This window comes from Lepidochelys kempii, chromosome 2 (genome assembly GCF_965140265.1).
Source record: "Lepidochelys kempii isolate rLepKem1 chromosome 2, rLepKem1.hap2, whole genome shotgun sequence".
In the NCBI taxonomy this organism is placed as follows: domain Eukaryota; kingdom Metazoa; phylum Chordata; order Testudines; family Cheloniidae; genus Lepidochelys; species Lepidochelys kempii.
Genome location: NC_133257.1, coordinates 136,086,640 through 136,103,968, shown reverse-complemented (window position 1 = coordinate 136,103,968; position 17,329 = coordinate 136,086,640). Strand labels below are relative to the sequence as shown.

The following is a 17,329-nucleotide window of genomic DNA, read 5'->3' as shown; positions in this document are numbered from 1 at the left end:
AGAAACACAGAAATGGATAATCTAACTATTATGAAGTAATAGTCCTGCACAAAGTACGTTGTAATTTTTCCTGCTAATTTTTATACTAGTGTTAACCTATTTATCCTACTTTAATGAACATTAAATCAGACTGCACAATGCATTCCAGCCCTTCTTGTATAAAGAATACAAAGTACCTGGAATGCCAGCAGGTGATGTTAAAATACCAAACCATATTTGCTTAATGTTCTGTACCCAATGAGTCATGTCATCTGATACATGAATTATAAAAACTAAATGCTGCTTATATAGAATCAGACTGTAGAGATGGCAAAGATCTATTAGACGCCACACTTGATGACCTGTCTCCTAGATGCGTGTGGTTAGTGAAATCATCATTGCACGTATTCCCAAAAAGTCACATGGCATGAAAATGTTGAGGTATTAAAAAGTAAGGCACCTCATGACATGGAAGGAGGCTGTCCCCACGAAGCCAACGCACACAATCACTGCTCTTCACACGGTATTCCAGAACATCACCATCCTTGGTGTAAAAACTTCTATCTTAATACTTGTTTATCATAGAATCATAGAATATCAGGGTTGGAAGGGACCTCACGAGGTCACCTAGTCCAACCCCCTGCTCAAAGCAGGACCGATCCCCGACTAAATCATCCAAGCCAGGGCTTTGTCAAGCCTGACCTTAAAAACTTCTAGGGAAGGAGATTCCACCACCTCCCTAGGTAACACATTCCAGTGTTTCACCACCCTCCTAGTGAAAAAGTTTTTCCTAATATCCAACCTAAATCTCCCCCACTGCAACTGGAGACCATTACTCCTTGTTCTGTCATCTGCTACCACTGAGAACAGTCTAGAGCCATCCTCTTTGGAACCCCCTTTCAGGTAGTTGAAAGCAGCAATCAAATCCCCCCTCATTCTTCTCTTCTGAAGACTAAACATCCCCAGTTCCCTCAGCCTCTCCTCATAAGTCATGTATTCCAGTCCCCTAATAATTTTTGTTGCCCTCTGCTGGACTCTTTCCAATTTTTCCACATCCTTCTTGTGGTGTGGGGCCCAAAACTGGACACAGTACTCCAGATGAGGCCTCACCAATGTCGAATAGAGGGGAAGATCACGTCCCTCGATCTGCTGGCAATGCCCCTACTTATACATCCCAAAATGCCATTGGCCTTCTTGGCAACAAGGGCACACTGTTGACTCATATCCAACTTCTCGTCCACTGTCACCCGTAGGTCCTTTTCTGCTGCCGAGCCATTCAGTCCCTAGTCTGTAGCGGTGCATTGGATTCTTCTGTCCTAAGTGCAGGACCCTGCACTTATCCTTGTTGAACCTCATCAGATTTCTTTTGGCCCAATCCTCCAATTTGTCTAGGTCCCTCTGTATCCTATCCTACCCTCCAGCGTATCTACCACTCCTCCCAGTTTAGTGTCATCTGCAAACTTGCTGAGGGTGCAATCCACACCATCCTCCAGATCATTTATGAAGATATTGAACAAAACCGGCCCGAGGACCGACCCCTGGGGCACTCCACTTGATACCGGCTGCCAACTAGACATGGAGCCATTGATCACTACCCGTTGAGCCCGACAATCTAGCCAGCTTTCTATCCACCTTATAGTCCATTCATCCAGCCCATACTTCTTTAATTCGCTGGCAACAACACTGTGGGAGACTGTGTCAAAAGCTTTGCTAAAGTCAAGGAACAACACGTCCACTGCTTTCCCCTCATCCACAGAGCCAGTTATCTCGTCATAGAAGGCAATTAGATTAGTCAGGCATGACTTGCCCTTGGTGAATCCATGCTGACTGTTCCTGATCACTTTCCTCTCCTCTAAGTGCTTCAGAATTGATTCCTTGAGGACCTGCTCCATGATTTTTCCAGGGACTGAGGTGAGGCTGACTGGCCTGTAGTTCCCAGGATCCTCTTTCTTCCCTTTTTTAAAGATGGGCACTACATTAGCCTTTTTCCAGTCATCTGGGACCTCCCCCGATCGCCATGAGTTTTCAAAGATAATGGCCAATGGCTCTGCAATCACATCCGCCAACACCTTTAGCACTCTCGGATGCAACACATCTGGCCCCATGGACTTGTGCTCGTCCAGCTTTTCTAAATAGTCCCGAACCACTTCTTTCTCCACAGAGGGCTGGTCACCTTCTCCCCATGCTGTGCTGCCCAGTGCAGTATTCTGGGAGCTGACCTTGTTCGTGAAGACAGAGGCAAAAAAAGCATTGAGTACGTTCGCTTTTTCCACATTCTCTGTCACTAGGTTGCCTCCCTCATTCAGTAAGGGGCCCACACTTTCATAGAATCATAGAATATCAGGGTTGGAAGGGACCCCAGAAGGTCATCTAGTCCAACCCCCTACTCAAAGCAGGGCCAATTCCCAGTTAAATCATCCCAGCCAGGGCTTTGTCAAGCCTGACCTTAAAAACCTCTAAGGAAGGAGATTCTACCACCTCCCTAGGTAACGCATTCCAGTGTTTCACCACCCTCTTAGTGAAAAAGTTTTTCCTAATATCCAATCTAAACCTCCCCCACTGCAACTTGAGACCATTACTCCTCGTTCTGTCATCTGTCATCTTTCCTTGACTTTCTTCTTGTTGCTAACATACCTGAAGAAACCCTTCTTGTTACTCTTAACATCTCTTGCTAGCTGCAACTCCAGGTGTGATTTGGCCTTCTTGATTTCACTCTTGCAAGCCCGAGCAATATTTTTATACTCATCCCTGGTCATTTGTCCAATCTTTCACTTCTTGTAAGCTTCTTTTTTGTATTTAAGAGCAGCAAGGATTTCACTGTTAAGCCAAGCTGGTCACCTGCCATATTTACTATTCTTTCTACACATCGGGATGGTTTGTCCCTGTAACCTCAATAAGGATTCTTTAAAATACAGCCAGCTCTCCTGGACTCTTTTCCCCCTCATGTTATTCTCCCAGGGGATCTTGCCCATCAGTTCCCTGAGGGAGTCAAAGTCTGCTTTTCTGAAGTCCAGGGTCTGTATTCTGCTGCTCTCCTTTCTTCCTTGTTTATCTTTGTCTTTAGTTGCTTTGCTTAGGAATTTGTCACTGTGGCTCAAAGAACTTTTGTTTAACCCTCCCTCTGCTCCTCGCTATCCCTTCAGTATCTACTACATTAATTTTTCCCTCTGCTGCCCACAGGAGTACAAATCTTCACCTGAAAGTGATTAGTGATTTCTGGGTGGCCAATTTGAATCACCTTTAAAAGGGCTGTAATTTTAGAGGGTGGGTGTTCAGCACCCAATGTAAATCAAGTCTCTAAGTAAGGTGCCAAAAAACTGAGGCATCAACTCATCAGCCACTTCTGAAAATGCTGTCCTTAATTTTTTTAAGTCTCTCTACCAATTTAACCCTAGGCTTGTTCTTGCTTCAACTGAAGTGGGCATTGTCCCTCTCTCTCAAACCCAGCATAGCTGCGGTGATTAAGTGACCACTTCTGGACTCCAGGGGAAGAGGTGGTGTTTGTATTAACGGAAGGGAAACTCTAGCTCTCTCAGTTCCCGCCCTGGTGGTACCCAGATGCATTGGAACTGCTAGGGAGAAGGCAGAAGCTTGTTCCAGCCAGTGGGAAAGTGAAATAGGCTGAGGGTCAGGACTCCCCATGGAGCTCTTGTTCCTCTGACTCTGTTGGGTCTGTCAGGACCTGCAAGTCACTCTCTACCTTCAGTTTGGGTCAGTATGTCCACAACCTGATCAGCTACATGCCCAGAAATCAATTCACTCTCCTCACTGGAATGTGTTGGAAGTAGGAGCTATTGTTATTTCTATTTTTGGATTTCTTTGACAGCTGACATATACTAATGCTGACTTCAGGACACAGGATGGTGGGAGCTGTGCTTATCCTCTTTAGGGGGAAAATGATTATATGATATTTTTAATCAAAGAACAATTATCCTAACGATGGGTCAAATTCTAGCCTTAGTTACCCCTGTGCTTCCCCAGTGGCTTCAGCAGAGTTGCTCAGGGGTAGCTAAGGGCATAATTTGGTTTGCTGTCAGGTTCTGACTGGAATCTGCTGTCCTTCAGGCTTGAAATACGATGCCTTGATGTATGGTTTCCACAGGCATATACCTTATAAGCTGCATAGTGCTTTGGACAGTTAGATGTTTTAGTTCAAAATATAGATGCACATTAATGCTAAACCGCAGTCTCTGTGTGAATCTGTTCTTGGATACAATCCAACTGAGAAACAGCAAAACTAATTTAAATGCTGGGGCTGACACTAGAGACAGCTGTGCAGGAGACCAGCTTCGGAGCTGCCACGAGAAACTAGCCACTCTCTTAGACTGCTCTTATGATCTTCCACTCTATGGGACCTCTTTTGCTCTCTTACATCTGATAAGTATTTTGTGAATGAATTCAAGGGTGCCTCAGGGTTCTTCACTACACAATAAATATAATCTCAATTAATGGTAAGTGGGGGGGGGTAAAACATGCATAGCAAGACAGCAAAATATCTTACTATAGAGTTTTAAAGAACTCCCTCTACCCTTGCCAGATTTGATGGAAGATATAGGTTTGTCTAAACATCTGGAAATATCAGACATGAACCTATAGCTCCACTGACTATCTTATTCATAGAAATCTGAGCAAGTAGGCTAACAGGTCGGCTGGTATGAGCGATATCATGGTATGTTTCCTAAACTCCTGACCACAAATTGGACAAAAGATGGGTATATGGGAATTGAGCAGCCTTCAGTGCCCAATAATAGGCAGGTGAATGTTACAGGATTGGTGACTTGACAGCAAATTTGCTCAGATCAGCTGTAAATTAAATGTCTCTGGAGTGAGTAAGCAAGTGATAGCTTTGGACTGAGCAAAGAGAACACTGGAGCAGGACTACTGCAGTGTCAGGGAACCCACAGTAAGTTGAACAGCTGATGAAGTAATGCTATTTAAGTGGGAGCTTGAGTTGATATGAAGCAGAGGCTCATCTACTGTAGTGAGATGTTGGGCTGTAAAGCTGTCCTCCAGCTATAGCTATTGGAGCTACATTGAAATATTTCAAAGGAAACATACTTTGAAATGACACCCTATATGATTTTGGTATGGATGTGTCCCAGTTCTGGTCTTGGATTTATACCAGTATAAACAAAATCAGAATCTGGTCCATAATACCTGCAGATATGCACAATGGCTATTGAGTTCCCTTTGCCTGTGGGTGCATTTCAAGAGCTGGTAAAGTCCTCCCTAGTGATATCCCTTACTACTTAGGGAGTTAATGGAGAAATTAATCAGTTAATGTCTGTAATGCACTCTGCAATTCCTAGCTCAAAGGCACCATTGAAATAAAAATGTTTGTTTATTTCTGTAATAAAAGTCTTCTATTTCCAGTCACGGGAGTGAGAGAGACCCATATCTGCCAGTAACTTGTGTGACCCAGAGCCAATCATTTACACTCTCGGGATAAACTGAGACACATGTGCACAAGACATACAATATTTGCCTGGCTTACTAGGTGCTATGAAGGTAAATAAAGGTCTTCAAAGTGCTTGGGGGTGCTCTACAGAAAGGCACTACTGAGCACAAAAGTCACAGTTCCTCTCATTCTGTGAGAAATTTTCTTCAGTAATCCCATCTTCGAAAAGGTACCCTGGTTCGTATTAATTTAGTCCTCTTCAAACAGTGAATGCTGCAATTAATCACCCCTGTAGTCTGAACTACCTGGTCATGTAGACAATCCTTGAGTATCTGGTAAAGTCTTGTCTTCACTACAAAAAAAAAAAGGTGTTCTTAACTCAAGTTAGCTGACTCAAGATAAAATCCTAGTGACAAACTGCCTTATCTTCACTAGGATTTAACCATGAGTCAGCTAACTTGAGTTAACACTTTTTTTTTTTGGTAACGAAGACAAGGCTTTAATACTAGAACTGACTGTCACCCGTAAATAGCAAAGTTTGTGAAAAGGTCTCACAGTGATACTGTCCAGACAGAAGTTACTTGCCAGAGAATGTTACCACTGCTTTATATACAATTGCCCTGCTACAATTCCATTCTCCAAAGTAATAGGAGTGGGGAAGACTACTCAGGAATCCAGTAACATCCTTCCGCTTTAACTAGCCACAGTAGTGGTGCAACTCCATGCTTATGTGATAACTAACACTGCCTAACTCCAAAATGCTAACTCTTATAAAAACATTAAATAAAACAAAGAAATTCATTAACAAAAAAAACCTTATTATGTAGAGTTAATTGACTGCATCTATTTATTAATGTAGAGGGGATAGCTGGCTGGAAATGTTGTTAGGGGGCTCGCTTATCATGTGCTTAAAGTTACTATAACCAACAATGAATAATAATTAACAAAAAAATTTTCCAGAGCCATTTTAGAACTTTCATTATAGTCTTTTGTGCCAGACAGCAATATCTTCAGCAGATAAGATGAACAAGCTGACTGTAAAATGGTGGCTGATTCTATTTGTCACACGTTAACCTTTTAGTTCATCTTACAGTTGGGGGCAGTTTTACCGCAAAGAAAAACCCATTTAAGGTTTTTATGGATATGCCTCTGGCATGTAAGAGCAAACCGGAAATAGCTCCAAGTGAAACATACTCTCAAATTAGTGCACAGCTTGAATTGCCCATCTTCTCTGTCCAGCCCTTAAATCTTGCCAAGGTACAGAAAGGAATGAAAATCAAGGGGCAATCCTGAACACATGAGTTTTGTTTCTTAAAAAGAATGGCCAATTATAATATAGAGACTGTTTGCAGCTAAATTATCCTTTTACACACCCAGCTCACTTATCAACAGAACCTCTGTTTTTCCTGGAGTCCACAGCCATGGAATGTGCCCACTGGAGAGGAAGAAAATGCAAAGCAAGACTGAATTAACTTCTATGACAACGCTGGTCTTTTCTGCAGCTTAAGCTGTTTCTAACAAAACAGAGTTTAAAGCCATGGGGATTGCACAGTGCTCCTGGCATCCGTTCTCTCTCAGACAGAGCAACACCCTGAGGTGTTGTAAAATAAGCTTCCAACACTGTAAGTGGAAGTGAACTGTGGTGACACATGGTGTGACGGAGAACCTGAAATCAGGATCTCTTCTTAAGGGTTAGTGTTCAGGTTGTGTGACTTGCTCAAATCTGCTTTAATGGGAGTCAAGCATCCCACTTCACAGTTTGGAACCGGATCCTTAAATGCACCCCGTCCACCCGAGCGGACGTTACTAAGTTTGCAGGAGTATCTGACCTGAATCAAACTATTCAGTAACTGCTGCTGTTTACAGTGTTGGCAGCCCACCTAGGAAGGAAACAGGGATAGTTTTAATGAAAGAGAGTTTGGGGTTTGAGATTCCTTTTATTACTCCCTCAGCACCATCCTCTGTGCTCCGGTGGCAGCAACTGTTCTCTGGCCAAGTAAGGCTGGACTTGGCTCTAGGCCTGAGGCAGGTCTCTTGAATGACAGATCCTTGCTGAGGAAGGGAAAAAGCTCACCTTTCAACCTGGATCCTGCATGTAGTAGCATGTTGTGCTGCCACCAGACCATTGGACTGGCCCAATTATAGACTTTTCTGCTATTCCCCACTCCTTCTAAAGTAAGCACAGAGGGTCCAGTTCTGCTGTCAGTCACAGCACGCAAACTCACTGACTTGCATAGCACTGGAACATATGTACCTGTGGGCAGAGTTGGGGGCCCCAAAGATGTTACGTGAAGGACAGCAACAGATGCAGTCAATTAGCTTCTGCCTTCTAAAACAAACCCTCTGGCCATTTCATTCAAATAGCGATGCACCAAAAGAAACTACCACCAAATTGGAACACCTAAGGGCTAAGCCGCAGATGACTAAACACTGTTAGTCACGGACCTCAGATGCCAACAGATCATACTTAAAAAGAAAAGGAGTACTTGTGGCACCTTAGAGACTAACCAATTTATTTGAGCATAAGCTTTCGTGAGCTACAGCTCACTTCATCGGATGCATAAAGTGGAAAGTACAGTGAGGAGATTTTAATACTACTGACTGCTATTCCTACCTACATGCCTCCAGCTTTCACCCAGACCACACAACATGATCCATTATCTACAGCCAAGCTCTACGATACAACCGCATTTGCTCCAACCCCTCAGACAGAGAGAAACACCTATAAGATCTCTATCAAGCATTCTTACAATTACAATACCCACCTGCTGAAGTGAAGAAACAGATTGACAGAGACAGAAGAGTACCCAGAAGTCACCTACTACAGGACAGGTCCAACAAAGAAAATAACAGAATGCCACTAGCCGTCACCTTCAGCCCCCAACTAAAACCTCTCCAACGCATTATCAAGGATCTACAACCTATCCTGAAGGACGACCCATCGCTCTCGCATATCTTGGGAGACAGGCCAGTCCTTGCCTACAGACAGCCCCCCAACCTGAAGCAAATACTCACCAGTAACCACACACCACACAACAGAACCACTAACCCAGGAACCTATCCTTGCAACAAAGCCCGTTACCAACTGTGCCCGCATATCTATTCAGGGGACACCATCACAGGGCCTAATCACATTAGCCACACTATCAGAGGCTCATTCACCTGCACATCTACCAATGTGATATATGCCATCATGTGCCAGCAATGCCCCTCTGCCATGTACATTGGCGAAACTGGACAGTCTCTACGTAAAAGAATAAATGGACACAAATCAGATGTCAAGAATTATAACATTCATAAACCAGTCGGAGAACACTTCAATCTCTCTGGTCACTCGATTTCTGACCTCAGAGTGACTATCCTTCAACAAAAAAACTTCGAAAACAGACTCCAACGAGAGACTGCTGAATTGGAATTAATTTGCAAATTGGAAACAATTAACTTAGGCTTGAAGAGAGACTGGGAGTGGTTGAGTCATTATACTAAGTGAAATTATTTCCCCTTGTTTATTCCTTCCTTCCTTCCTCCCGCCCCCACTGTTCCTCAGACATTCTTGTTAACTCCTGGAAATGTGCTAGAAATGGCCCACCTTGATTATCATTTCAAAAGGTTTTCTCTCCCCCCACCCCACTCTCCTGCTGGTAATAGCTCATCTTAAGTGATCACTCTCCTTACAATGTATATTCTTTCATGGTCTGTGTGTATATAAAATCTCCTCACTGTACTTTCCACTTTATGCATCCAATGAAGTGAGCTGTAGCTCACGAAAACTTATGCTCAAATAAACTGGTTAGTCTCTAAGATGCCATAAGTACTCCTTTTCTTTTTGCGAATACAGACTAACACAGCTGCTACTCTGAAACAGACCATACTTACTAACTTAGACTGCAGGTTCTGTTCCTTTCTTTGTAACAACACCACAATAAAAGCCTATGTTAGTTAGAAATGAGCTCCCTTAGGAAATGGGGATATGATGCAAAAAAAGCAGAACAAGGGATTTGGCCCTGTTATTGCATTTCGGGCTACTTCTGAGAAAGCTGAATCCCTAGTGAGCGTGTCAGACCCTATTGAAGCCGCTGCTGTTCTGAGAAAAGCACTCGTTTAATATCAGTCTACTTATGCCATTTTAATAACTGGCTCATTACAAGGGCAGTGCCAAGCTTTCCAAGCACAGAATAAGGATGAGGGACAGAGATCTTGTATGCCACCCTAAAAGGGAGGAGGGTGAAGCTTTACAAAGAAGAAATACAACATTTTAGTACTTCAAAAAATGCTTGGTTATAACTCCTGTACTGTACATACCTGATTCTGAAACAGATCTTTCCTAAAATAAGGGCTTTGTGGAACGAAAGCACCAGGCCTCACTTTTGGGAGTTCAACTTGTGCTTAGGTTATAAGTGGAAAATGAGCATCGTGGTCTAGCCCTACACTCCCCTCACAATTGGCCTAGGACTGAAACACGGAAGCTGCAGACCAAGGAGTACCCAATGCCATCAACAGAAGTTGTATGAGGAACAATAGCCATACTCTGTGCAAGAGCGGCTTAAAACATTTGTCCCCATAGTGCCTTATGACTAATAGTAAAAAAAGGAAAATGGGACATAAGCACATTCTCAAAATGGAGCTTGAATTAGTTAAAATTTCTTATCTAACATCAGAATGCCCCTCAATTGCTTAGCTGCACTAAAAAAAATCCTTCAACTAATTATTTCCCTCCCTGCCTGCCCCCCCCATGACATTTAAATATCTGAGTTTCAATGGCCTCTCATACACACAAGCTCTAAAAATAGGACTGTTGGGAGGGAGCTGCAGCTGACTCATTAATCAGAGGTCTCATTAATCTGGTTAATCAGAAAAGCTCTCTTATTTATGGTAAATCCAACAGCTGTTTCTTATCTATTTCTGTTCTCCACAGCCTTTAAATGAAACTGCTTCTCAAAGGAAACCTTCTAGTGAAACACATGTAAATGCCCAGACATCTTCCACCAAACAATATTATTAATTGCAGTTTCACTACACAAGTAGCTTTAACAAATCCATGCAGCAAATCTCCAGCAAGATGCTCTGCCTCAGGGAGTCAAACAGTGTTGACATAACCAGAGGAGTGGCTTACTATACTGATCTATCTAGGGAAAGGCTCCTGCCATTTCCCCTCTACCACGGTGACTGGACACATGGTCCCCAGGGCATTCTCTTTGGAACCTCCTTTCTTACTGGATTACCACTCCATCTCCCTGTCCGATGGGTTCCTTTCCAAATCTACCAGAGAAAGACCCATTCAGGTGGCATGGTCAAATATCCTTCTTGACTGATCTGTGTTCAGCCAGCCTGGGAAGAACTACTGTACATACTTGTTCATAAGCCAAATGTTTTTTTAGTAAAAAAGGGAAGCATCAGAGAAGGGGTTCGGCTTATGAATGGGTAGAGAGAGGGAGAGGTGGGACACAGCCCCTCCCCCCAACAGAGGGGGCAAGGAGAGGCAGCACAGCCAGCAGAGCCAGAAGGGAAGAGGAGGGGCAAGAGTCTCTCCGCTTCTGGCCATGCTGCTCTCCCCCCAGCCTCCGAAGCAGCTGCAGCTCCAGGGCTGGCAGGCTGCAGCTGCACCACTCGGCCCCGCCCACCGGAGCACGCTGTGGCCATGCGACCCAGCCCAGCCTGCTGGACCATGCTGCAGCCGCGCCGCCCGGTGTGGCCCCCCGGAGCACGATGTAGCTGCACTGCCCAGCCTGCCGGAGCAGCTCCAGCCAGGCCAGAGACATCCTCCCCTGGCCCTCCCCAGATAAGATGGGAAGGGATGGGATGGAGTGTGGGAGGGTTGGGGGTCCCGGGCTAGGGGTGGGGTCATGTGGGGGGTGGTCACAGGGGTTACTCCCCTGACCCCCAGCTTCTCCCCCCCAAAAAATTTCCCCACCAGTTGCACCAGTCCAGGTGCGCCAGGACACTTTGTTTACTTAGGTTACCTCTGTGCCTGCCGACGCTCGAGGTAAACAAACCATCTCAGCCCGCCAGCAGCTTATGCTGATGGCCCGGGAGCCAAAGTTTGCTGACCCCTGAATGATAGGGTCAGCTTATGAATGGGTCATAAAAAATTTCCATTTTTACTTGTCCATCTTGGGGGGGGGGGTCGGCTTATAAACGAACCATCTTATGATTGAGTATATACGGTATATCCCCTCTTCCTCCATGTTTGGACACTAAGGAGACCTGCTAACATGCTGAGCCCCCAAGGACAGTGATCCCATTAGACTCAATATATTGCAGTAGGGATGGTCCAGGAGAACAGAGCAGTTACTAATGGTGATGGAAACAGCTCTTCCTCAGATAAAGGAACAGCTACTGTAGCTCTTTGAATTAGCTGCACCAGATGCAAATTTGGAGTTCAACCCTACAACTACTTAAATACATACAAATATACTTAAAAACTATATAAATAACTTTCTTCACATTAAGTCCTACTAAAGTCCTATGTGCACATGTTTGCAGGATCAAACCCCTGAATTGAATCAGGCCTGTAAGCTGGCTTTCTATAGTTTAGCCCTGGATAGACAGACTTTCCCAGCAAATAGTATGGCAGACAAGAGGGACTAACTAGGAAATGCACTCTACTAATGGTTCTACTTTTTGGTTGGGTTTATTTGTGAATGATCCTAGGCAATGCTGCACAAATGAAAACAGTCAAGAAAAGCTATGGAAATGGACTGTTCTGGGTACTTCTAGACAAATGGGTTTCCTAACATGAGCTTATGAAAAAATGGTGCCAACTGAGTAGAGGGAGATAGGTTCAAGCATGTAAAAATAGTCTGGAAAGCTATAAAAGAAAAGCCTAATCAGAAGATTAAAAATAGCTCTGTGCAGGGTGGTGCTGGTAATGTGAGAAGCTCAGGATTTACCAGAACCTTTGTAAGCTGAAAAATGCTTAAGAGGGTTAAGAAAATAATCAGTTTACATGAAGCCTTGAGTGCTGAAACACAAGTGCTGCAATCTGGGAAGAGGAAAGGATTCCTGAGAAGTGACTCCACTGAGTCAGAGAGAGCGCTGCAGGAGGGTCTAGCTCCCTGCTGGGCCTTTGCTGCAGGACAATGTGTCACCTTGGACTTGGGAGAAGTTAGAGCAAGAATATCCAGAGAAAGCCCTGAGCAATAAAGGGGACACAACACGAGAGATCCGAGAAGCAGCCAACCTGAGGCCAATCAAACAAAGCCAAAAGCCTGTCATCACTAACAAGCTGTTTGGAGTAATAACTTAGAGACTCTTAATAGCATTGCACCTAAATTGTGAGAGAGACCGAAGCATGGCCTGGGCACAGATCTGGGAGACAAACTACTGAGCTTTGATTCCAGTTTGGCCACTGACTCAGTGAGCCGTTTCACTTCTCGGTCACAGTTTTGCCATCTGTGAAATGAAGCAAAGAATACCTTACCTACTTCACAGAAATGCTGTGACAATAACCATTAGTAAAGGCTAGTGTGCTGGAACGACTGGCTCTAGGGAAGACTTGGCTCTATGTAAAACTATTTCCCATATCGTCAAGTCACATGTGCTTCAGCCAAGAGGGTGGAGCCTAGAAACTTGTGATGGCAAAAGACAACAAGGAGTGTAACCAGCAACTGGCCCAAGACCTCTTAGTCAGAACAAATTGTAGCATCCACTGTTAATTAATTGCAAATTGGAATGCCCAGACATTTTGAAAGGAGAGTCCAAAAGAAGCTGATTCCTCCAAAGAACAGAAAGGGTACCTAAGGTGCCAGTAAAACCTGAGTATAGTGTGTGTATAGTTTTAGGTACTCCCTGCATCACAGCTGAAGCCAAGCCAGCATCAGCAACATCCAAAAACAGCTGTAGCAGATCCCTTTCCATGTAGGCAAAGATTTTCTGTGAGAAATCCTGTAGGTTTTCTGTAACACTGTTGAGCTAGCGTGCACGTTGCACAACATGGCTTTCTGTGCCCATCGGGGAGAGTGTGCTTGTATTTCAAACCTGCTAGTAACAATCATGCCCATGCATGGTTGCACAAGCCCAAGAGTACGCTGAGCATTAGTGTAAACACTTCCTTCATCATGTGCCAGTACAGTAGTTGCATTTACCATGACCATCCTCTTCACCACTTGCTTTGATACTGAAGTCTGTGTCGAAGGTCGTGTTACTCTCTTGGCTGGGAGTCCATTTTCCTCTTCAAAATAAGGAAAGAGAATTGTCCTCAAAATATGATGAAGGAAAAAGTGCAGAAAGAATGGTTTTACAAAAGATATGTTGTACACACTGGTATGCTGGTCATTTCTGGGATGATGTGGGTTCAGAAAATAGTTCCCCTTCTACAGAAGACAAGCTAAGAGACTCATCAAGCAAAGCTTTGTCTGGAACAGGCTCAGCTGCCAAAGCCCAACCCCAAGACAAGATTTGGAGACATTTCTAGTTGAGTTAGCTTGGGTTTGGGAGGGGGAAGGTGGAGGGGCAGGGGTCAAGTTACAGGCCTGTGATGTTACTATCAGTATTTACTCCGTGGAAAGGCATGATGTAACACAAACCAAAACCCTGAAACTCAAATCCTCTCTCTCTCATGTGATTATTTTTCCACTTTAAAATTTAACAGTGAGCAGTAAATAAACAGGGGTCACCCAGGCAACAGCTGCTGACTCCAAAGAGTGCTATCAACATATCTTCAGTGATTCAGCATTCTGCTACATTCACAAACCACAAACTCATAGGAGCACACATGAACATGCAGATAGAGAGACAGCTGACTGGTGCCATTTTTATTACTATTTTATCACTGTCCATGCACCTTAAGAGCTAAATTTTGAGAAACAGTCTATTTGTAGTTTTGCAGCTGCAGTTGTACAGTTCTTAGTGTGCACAACCACCAGCAGCCTTCAATAGTAGGATTCTGACAATGAAACAACTTGATTACCTTTGGGCACAAATCACTTGCATCCACAAATCAAATAAAAAAAAATCCCATGATATTGTATGTAAAAACTGCAAGTTGTTGCGTTTTTAAAAAGTGCCCACTGTTAAGTAAGACAACAAGTAACAGAAAGCTTAAAGCAGAACCTGAATGGAAATGCAGATCAATAAGGGAAAAGTACAACAATGAAAAACACTGAGCCCTCATACCCCACAAAAATCTTTTCCAATATGCAGGGTTTGAGTAGTAAATGTTGAACCAGGGGAGCTCATCTTTTATGTACATCGAAGATAGAGTAACTAAGTATATTAATAAGGGAAACTGAGTTACTTTGCCATGGTGAGCTCACATCTCATCAATACGGCTACCAGAGATTCCAGAATTTGGTCCTCAGTCTTATTCAAGCTAAAACTATGGGTGCAGGGGATCAGCTGTTTCACATTCCAGCTTGGGTGAATGAGAATCTAATGATTGTTCTCTGGAAGAAATGCAGAACCTTTGTCCTTTCCCTATCTCTGCAGACTATTTCAAAACAAAAATTGGTGAGTGCTATAGCTGTGCCAATAAAACATGAAGAAATAAAACAAAATCTTTTTGTTGCAATATATAAGGCATGTAAGTTACCCTCTTGATTTACTCAAAACAAATAAGAGAAGAGTAGCAAAAAGAAGCAGAACCCCTCTGCCCCACTGTTACTTCCACACAGGCTATTTTAGAAGATGAAACTACCATAAGCTTCATAGGCAAAGCAAATAATGCCACAAGTATGTTGATTAGATTCTGGTAATCTGAATTTGGTGTTTGCAGCTTCACACGTGTGCAGTAATTTTTTGCTTTAGATTGAAACTAAAAAGAGTTGACGAGTGATTCCTTACCGTTAACGACAGAGCCATGCAGACAAAAGTGAACTTCTTGATATGCGTTGCTGTGACTGTGTTGCTGGTGTTCACCAGTTTATTGCTGGGGTTATTCTAGGGTGAGAGAGAGAGAAAGATAACAAGCATTAACATGGCTCCAGACTGCTATGGAGCGGACAGCACCAGGGTCATAGGGGGAATCTCACTCTCTGTGTGCACAGTTCTTACTTTTTTTTTTTTTTTTTTAAATTTAGTTAGCTTCCAAACAGGACACTTGCACAAGCCACAGAATATTTTTCCATGTGAACTGACAATCATTGTTCAACTGGTCTCTCACAGAGTTTACTAATTGCCTCAGTCTGCCAAGCAGTAATGCCTGCTCAAAAGTTTTAACGATTCTTTCTAAAGGATACTGGTGTGGTGTTGGCTGTCTTTGCTTAAAGCTTGTAAGGATGCGATCATAGCTAGGAAAAATGTTATCTTCCCTTCGTCCCCAGCCCCCACATCAACACAAAGTGGCACAGCATATACACAGCAGTGCAACCACCCCGTCTCAATACAGATCCAATTAGCCAGAGAGTGACTAATATAAACAAAGATCTAGGAACACCTGGCGCTGCTAATTAAGTTTGATGAACTGTACGTAATTAGACAGCTAGATCGTCCATTCTGAAAAGGACTCACATTGCAGTGGCAGGTGTGCTGAAAAAAACAACCCCCATTCGTTCCCCAAAGCACCTAACACCAACAAATGAAGCTAAAGATTTCATACTACTGACTGGGAACACATCCTTATGATAAACTACCTAAATGAGCCATGACAGGGGAGCACAGAAACCCAGAAGCAGGGCCTAGAACAGTGGCTGCAGAGTCATCTATTGGAGTGACTACTTGGCTGTTTAAGATACATGGGTAGGCACCAGAAGTGATAAGAACTCTGATGCAGTGCGATATTTACTCAGCCTTGATGTAGTTTAAGCAGAAGAATATCAAACTGGCAGTCACCTGGTATGGACAGCTTGCTAAACCTAATCTGAGAAGTCGGAATTTGTGCAAACCCATCCGGGGGAGTGTCAGACAGGAATATGGGACAGATTAAAAGCACACTGACTATTTCACGAGCTTTTGTACAAAACTCAAACTCAGAACTTTCACGAGTGATTACATAACTTACGGAACCCCATTCTGTATTGGGATGCTCAACTTTGGTGCCCAGATACAAATTGGCAATTTGTACAAAACCACTTCGAACCATCAGAAGGGTAATGCTCTGGAACAGCCTCCCAATAGTTGTTTGCCCCCATAACTCCTGAGGAAGAGCTGGGCAAATGAAAATGAGTGCAACTGTACGATGGGTTTGCTTTTGATGGTAAGGGGCAGAGTGCAGCAGTGATGGGGCTCACTTCCAGTTTATATCTCATGTTCCTAAAAGCTCATGCTTTGGGATTTCAGCTGGCCACCTGGAAGGATCAGGAAGGGATTCCTTCTTCCCCATCCCCAATGTATGCTTCCTCTGAGGCATCAGAGATGGCCACAGCTGGAGATGGGAATTGGACAGGGAGGGCGAGGACTCTGAGGTGGCACCGAGCATTCTCTCTCTCTCACAAGTGCTTGGGTGGCTGGTTCTTGCTCACATGCTCAGGATCTAACTGATCACTACATGTCGGGCCAGGAAGGGATTTTCCCTCAGGTCAGACTGACAGTGCCCTTTTCCCACCTTCCTCTGTACCATGAAGGTGTCAGTCACTTGCCAGGACTATCTGTGTATCTTTCATCTAATAATTTCCCTGCCATTACAAGGGCCTCAGGCATTGGTGCACCTTGGTTCCTTCTATTCTCTGCCTGTGACACAAAATAGTCTAGGCTCCTAAGGGCTGTAATACTTTGGTCTAATTTTTGGTCTAAATGGGTTAGTGTGCAGGTGCTGGTCACCTGTGCTATACAGGATGTCAGGCTGGATGAACTGGATGGTCTCTTCTGGAATTAAATTCTATGACTCTGAATTTGTGCGTATGGAAGATGCCAGTAAAAAAAAAAAAATCTGAAGTTGCTTTGTACAGTATAAGCTGTCCTCTTTGAGCACTGATGGATCTCTGAACATGGTTTTCTTAAGTCTACACTTCTACAAGTAGGGCAGAACTACATTAAAGTACACTAGAGAACATTAATGGGCACTAGCAGTGTGTACAC

General features: G+C 43.8%; 1 protein-coding gene across 4 annotated transcripts in view; it reads right to left on the bottom strand.

Annotated features, from left to right (window-relative positions):
* The window catches only part of ANKH (ANKH inorganic pyrophosphate transport regulator), a 281,913-nt gene that overhangs the window by 161,825 nt on the left and 102,759 nt on the right, over positions 1 to 17,329 (bottom strand). For all 4 annotated transcript variants that reach the window (XM_073332298.1, XM_073332299.1, XM_073332297.1 and 1 more), the window contains one exon: positions 15,158 to 15,253. In XM_073332298.1, coding sequence (XP_073188399.1) covers positions 15,158 to 15,253 — 96 coding nt within the window. The remainder of the gene's footprint in view (positions 1 to 15,157; positions 15,254 to 17,329) is intronic.